This window comes from Mirounga angustirostris, unplaced genomic scaffold, assembly GCF_029215605.1.
Source record: "Mirounga angustirostris isolate CCGP_5_RB_7025 unplaced genomic scaffold, mMirAng1.0.hap1 SCAF_6, whole genome shotgun sequence".
Taxonomy (NCBI): Eukaryota; Metazoa; Chordata; class Mammalia; order Carnivora; family Phocidae; genus Mirounga; species Mirounga angustirostris.
In genome coordinates, this window is record NW_026991714.1 from 66,644,714 (window position 1) to 66,649,854 (window position 5,141).

The following is a 5,141-nucleotide window of genomic DNA, read 5'->3' on the forward strand; positions in this document are numbered from 1 at the left end:
GTGCTAAGGGTAATGTGGGAGTGACTGGAGTAAAACGTACAAAATCAGGATTCGAGGAAGGTTCAGACTCCGGGGGAGGGGGACCTCAAGTGTCTGAGACAGAGTAGTATTCATTTGGTCCTCAACAACGATGGACAGGAGGGGCTCGGGGACAGGACCACGCTGTGCACGGGTGACCTCAAGAAGATTTGCACGGCCGCCCCTTTGGCTGGAGATGTTGGAAGGGTATACCACCCAAAGCTTTTTCCATCTGGTGGCCACAGGAGGCTACCACAGATTTCTAGAGAGCGATGTGTGAAAATCTGAGAAGCCAGAGGCAGGGGGTTCTAGAAATAATCTGCATGAAGAATCACCGGAGCGACGAATGAGTGTAAAGATGATGGGCCACACACACAGAAAAGGAGTCGATCTCGGGGACAGGGTGAGGACTGTGTCCTGATGAGTTCAAAGTCACGAGCCTTGGAGGAAGGCGAGAAGCCGGCAGCTGGGGCGCACAAGGGGAGGGTGAGCCTGGCCGCAGTGTTCTTGGGAAGGGGAGAGGGAGTTCTGACAAAGCAGTCTGGAAGGGAAGAGGGGGACCAGCCACATGGAGCGGGATGCAGATGGAATTGGAGGTGCGGGTTTGGAGGCACCCGGGTCAAAGGACCGTGAGACTCCCGGGGAGGGGCCCTGCGGAGGGAGGAGAAGGGGTGAAAGGCTCACAGGCGAAGGGGAGGGAGCATCACAGGGGAGGGCGCCAGCGACACCTTCACTGAAGTTAACGGGCGAGTGTCCCTCGCCCCGGAGCCAGAAAGGACAGCCTTCTGATGTGTGTGTCCTCGCCTTCAGGGGCGCGGGGCTCCTCGGAGCTTACCCTGACCTCACCCAGATTCCTCAAGAGTTACCAAAGGCAGAGAAGATGTGTTCCTCCCACGAGTCCAGCTTTGAACCAGTGTCTTCAGAGAGGGGAGAGTAGGCTTCGAAGCGCTGACCCTGGCAGCTCGGGTGGGGGATGCCCTCCCCAACTCTGTTGGGATCGGGCAGGCAGTTCACGTCTACTTCAAGAGGCGACTGGGGCTTCAAACATTTCACTTCGGGTCCCTGCACAGCATGGTGGAGGAAAAGCTGGGATCTGGCCGAGGGCTGAAAGGCTTTCCCGCTCTGCCGCCTTGACTTGGCCCGCCGGTTCTGGAACCACACCTGGAAGAGGGCAGAGAAGCAGCTTTGGGTTGAAGTCCTTAACGCTAGTTCACCGTTCCCGAGTTCCCGGTCAACGTGTCCTGCTTCCCTGTCCGGAGCTTCCCGCTTTCCAGAAAGCACTTGGGCCAATGGGCGGCCAGGAGTTCAGAGGCCCTAGCTCTCTCTGCCTTACCATTTCCAGGTGCCAAATGGGGAACCCGCCTTGTTCTACCTGGGCATCAAATAGGGATATCTGCGATGAAAAGTGGGGTGGCAGAATGAGAAGCACTTAGCATTTGAGGATAAAAGGCTTCTAGCCTTGGAGATGACAGGCGGCAAGAGAATTTAGAAAATCGATTTCTGGAAGTGTGGTCCCTTGTCAAATCAATCAAGAAGGGGTTTTTGCTCTGCGGACTTCACTTCTGTGAATACATTTTTCTGCTCACCGTCTCCCAACAAATAGCGAGGGTGTCCTGCTTACGAAGCCTGTGCACCACCGGTTGGGGCCGACGGACGGATTCCACCAGGGACGCAGGAAAACAAGCCCGCTCCTCCCAGGGGTGAAGTGAGGGCTCCTACTTAAAACTGCATGTGGACGCAGACCATGCCCAAAAAGGCAGGCTCTTCGTCACCAGCAAGCTCCCGAATTCCGATCTCAATCCCTTTGCAATAAACGCGCCTGGCACCGGGTTTTTCAAACTGTGACAAGAAGCCCCACGTGCTTCAGGCTTTACCCCGAGATGCTACACCCCTTCGAACCCAATACCCGCCAAGAGAGGGGCCTTAGGGGCGCTGGGGGCCATTCGGAGACTCAGCCAGCCCTGCTCTCTCCCAGAGACTGGGGTCCCACCGGTGGAAGCCTCAACCGTGCCTCATCTGTCCCTTCCTGGATCGAGAAAAAGTGTGAAAGTGCTCCTTCTCACCCTCCTGCTCGGGAAGGACGTTCTGACCCTTTCAAGGGGCCGGCGGGCGTCCTCGGAGGGGCCCCGATCGTACTGGACGCCGACGGAGGGAAACGGCTGCGTGCGCCCCACCCCATCGCCCCAGCGACGGGTCCCGACACCACCCCCCGGGGGCAGCCCCTGCCCAGCGCGGGGCTCACCTGGATCCTGGACTCGGGGAGCAGGGTGAGCGCGGCCAGGCGCTCGCGCAGGTGGATGTCGGGGTACATGGTCCGGCGGAAGACTAGCTCCAGCAGCTGCAGCTGTTCAGCGCTGAACGACGTGCGCTTGCGGCGCTGGGACGCCGACGGGGCGGGCGCGCCTGCGGGGGGCGCGGGAGGCGCGCGGGGCGGTGCGGGGGGCGGCGCGGCGGGCCCAGGGCCCGCGCCGAGGAAGCCGGCGAAGGAGCCGGGGCCCGGGGCCGGCGGGGCGGCGGCGGGGCCGGGCGGGGGCGCGGGCAGCGCGGGAGCGGCCCCGAAGCCGAGCTGCTGGGACCGAGCCGCGGCCATCGCTGCGCGAGCCAGTGCGCCACCCAAGGGGCGCGGGCCCCCGGTTATAGGGCGCGGGCCGAGGGAGGGGAGCGGCGCGCTCAAAGGGCCGGGCGCGCGGAGACCCGTGTCCCCCCCGGGGGCCGGTCCGCCCCCAGCCCCGCCAGACGCCGTGGGAACTGCCGCTTCCGCCGCCGGGGGCGGGAGGAGGGGAGGTGTGAACTTGGGCCGCACCCCCCACACACACACACCGCCCACCCCCGGCGACCCCCGCCCGCCCGGCCCGCCGGCCGCAATCCACATCCCCGGGCCGGCCTCCCGCTCGGCGGCGCGCCGGGCCGGGGCAACGACCCTTGCCCGCGTCCTCGGAGCTATTTACTTACCCCGCCCCCCCAGCCGGCTACGTGCCAGACCAGGTACCAGGTTGGTCAAACAGCCCAGCCCCTGCCCTCCGCAAGCCGCCGCCGCACATCCTGAATCGGAAGGGGGTGCAGATTAAGGGGCGGCAGAGGGAGGCAGCGGCCTCACCGGGAGCGAGGCGCGGACCCTTTGGAATGCCCGCGGGCCGAGGAACAAGGGTCCCCTGGGCGCGGCGGGCCTGAAAGCGCGCCCACGTTTACAGACGCGTGCCCGGGCCTTTCCAACGATGCTCACGGACCGTCTGACGGACGGGGCCCCGGGAAGTCTCCGCGCCAGCCTGCCTCTGCCCCGGGGGGCCCCATTCCAGGTTCCCGTTTGGTCCTGACGTGTGCTCTGGCCCTGGTTTGCGTCTCTGCCTCCCCTCCTAGACTGTAAGGTCTGAGGGCGCAGGCACCCATTTCTCCTTCTCCTTCAAGTCCAGACATCCACTGTGCGTGAGGCACCGTGCCGGACCTTCCCTGCACGCCCCTTGCACTGGGTGCCTCTGAATTCACTTTATGGGGAGAGAAACGCAGGGTCCCGTGTGGGAACCGCTCCGCCCAAAAGAGGAGTCGGAGGCCCCGGGCTTCCTGCTCCCAGAACCTGAGCCCCGACTTGGCCAGGACGGTGAAAGGTTGCTCTCTGTCGGGAGGGTCCTTCAGGGCAGTGTCCCTGCCTGTCTGTCCATCCTGGAATACTGTAAGACCACCCCAGGAAGGCCTTGGATGTTTCCGTCCTGGAAGGACGTCCTGGGTGTCAAAGCAGAAAGCCTGCTGGGGACAGGAGCTCAGTGCTTGATTGGCTCCTGGTGGGTGGCTGGGGTGTCAGGGACTGTTTCAAACCCCTGAGGCTCTTCCGGATAGCCTGCTTCTCCATCTCCACCCCCACGCCTTCTCTCTCTCTCTCCTGCCCCCCTCCTCTCTCTCTTCCTTTGCTGGGTCATCAGAGTCTTCAAGCAGAAGGCATATGGGATAGGAGGTCAGACCCTCTATTTTGCTATGCTCCGTCATTCTTTCATTAACCCAAAAACCTTTTTTTTAAAGACTTCATTTATTTATTTGAGAGAGACAGAGAACGAGAGAGAGCATGAGCGGGGAGAGGGGCAGAGGCAGAGGGAGAAGCAGACTCCCCGCTGAGCAGGAGCCCAACACAGGGCTCCATCCCAGGACCCCGGGATCATGACCTGAGCCAAAGGCAGACACTTAACCCACTGAGCCACCCAGGCGCCCCCAGCCCCAAAACTGTGAAGCTTCTGTGGGCAAGGCCATGCTACACATGTGTTTCTATGAAGCGGGTACTCTCATCCCAGTCTTACAGGTCTGGGATAGTTCCACAATCCAGACGAGGCCCAGAGGTCAGAGTCACTGAGCGGCCTCCGGATGAAACTCCTGTGCTCACTGCTCACTTCCCCTGCACCCTCCGGAGGGGGCAAAACCCCTGTCTCCTCCATTCTTGCTGGTTGTCTTTCAGGCCCAGTGGGCTCATTAGGGTCCCAGTCGCAGGCAGCGGTGATAGAACCAGACCCACGCAGACCCAAGTTCCCTAGCTGTAGCTGAGCTACCAGGACCAGAAGGCCAGCCTCCGAGGGAGGCAGAGGTTTCCCGGCTGCTAGCCGCCACTTGAGGTTTAACAGCCGGAGATAGCCCAGCGAGCCAGAAACTGCCCAGGGCCAGGAGTCACAGGAATTCTCCGGCTGTGTGGACACCCCCCCGCCACACACACACAGCCCTACATCCCAGCCCCGTTCCTCGGCGGGGGCCCAGCAGGCCAGCAGGGGGACCTGCCCTGAGGAATGAGGTGCCTGGTCATGGGAACCAGGGAGGGTTTGATGAAGCCGCCTACACAGGAGGTCTTCGCTGCTTTTGACCTGGCAGTGAGCGATGCCAGCACTCGGTGTGGCCACGTCACCCAGCAGACCGACTAAACACGCGTTATCCTTCCTGACTTTTCTGGAGAGCTTGTGGCATTATAATCTTCCGCAGTAGAGTAAGATTTCAGCCTTTCCCCCTCTCAACTCCTTTTGCTCTTAATAACGTTTTCATGGTGTGTGCCTGCGTGTACTGAAGGCATCACCTCGGTGGGGCCACGGCGGAAACCCAGGACTGCAATCCCGAGCAAGGGCTTGGAGAGGGAGACTTTATCTTACACTCCCCGG

General features: G+C 62.0%; 1 protein-coding gene across 1 annotated transcript; it reads right to left on the reverse strand.

Annotated features, from left to right (window-relative positions):
• Positions 1-637: 637 nt before the first annotated feature.
• MIXL1 (Mix paired-like homeobox) lies at positions 638-2,608 on the reverse strand. The gene is made up of 3 exons (XM_045879159.1): positions 2,261-2,608; positions 885-1,179; positions 638-669 (listed from the first exon to the last, which is right to left on the reverse strand). The coding sequence occupies exons 1-3, from the start codon at positions 2,606-2,608 to the stop codon at positions 638-640; spliced, it is 675 nt and encodes a 224-aa protein (XP_045735115.1).
• Positions 2,609-5,141: the final 2,533 nt, after the last annotated feature.

What these genes read in the sequence shown, in the direction of transcription:
- MIXL1 (XM_045879159.1), bottom strand. Translation starts at nt 2,608, where the DNA reads ATGGCCGCGGCTCGGTCCCAGCAGCTCGGCTTCGGGGCCGCTCCCGCG. An exon ending in TCCCCGAGTCCAGGATCCAG is followed by an intron (nt 1,180 to 2,260) that starts GTGAGCCCCGCG and finishes GCCCTCTTCCAG; the next exon opens with GTGTGGTTCCAGAACCGGCG. An exon ending in ACACATCTTCTCTGCCTTTG is followed by an intron (nt 670 to 884) that starts GTAACTCTTGAG and finishes CTCCCTCCGCAG; the next exon opens with GGCCCCTCCCCGGGAGTCTC.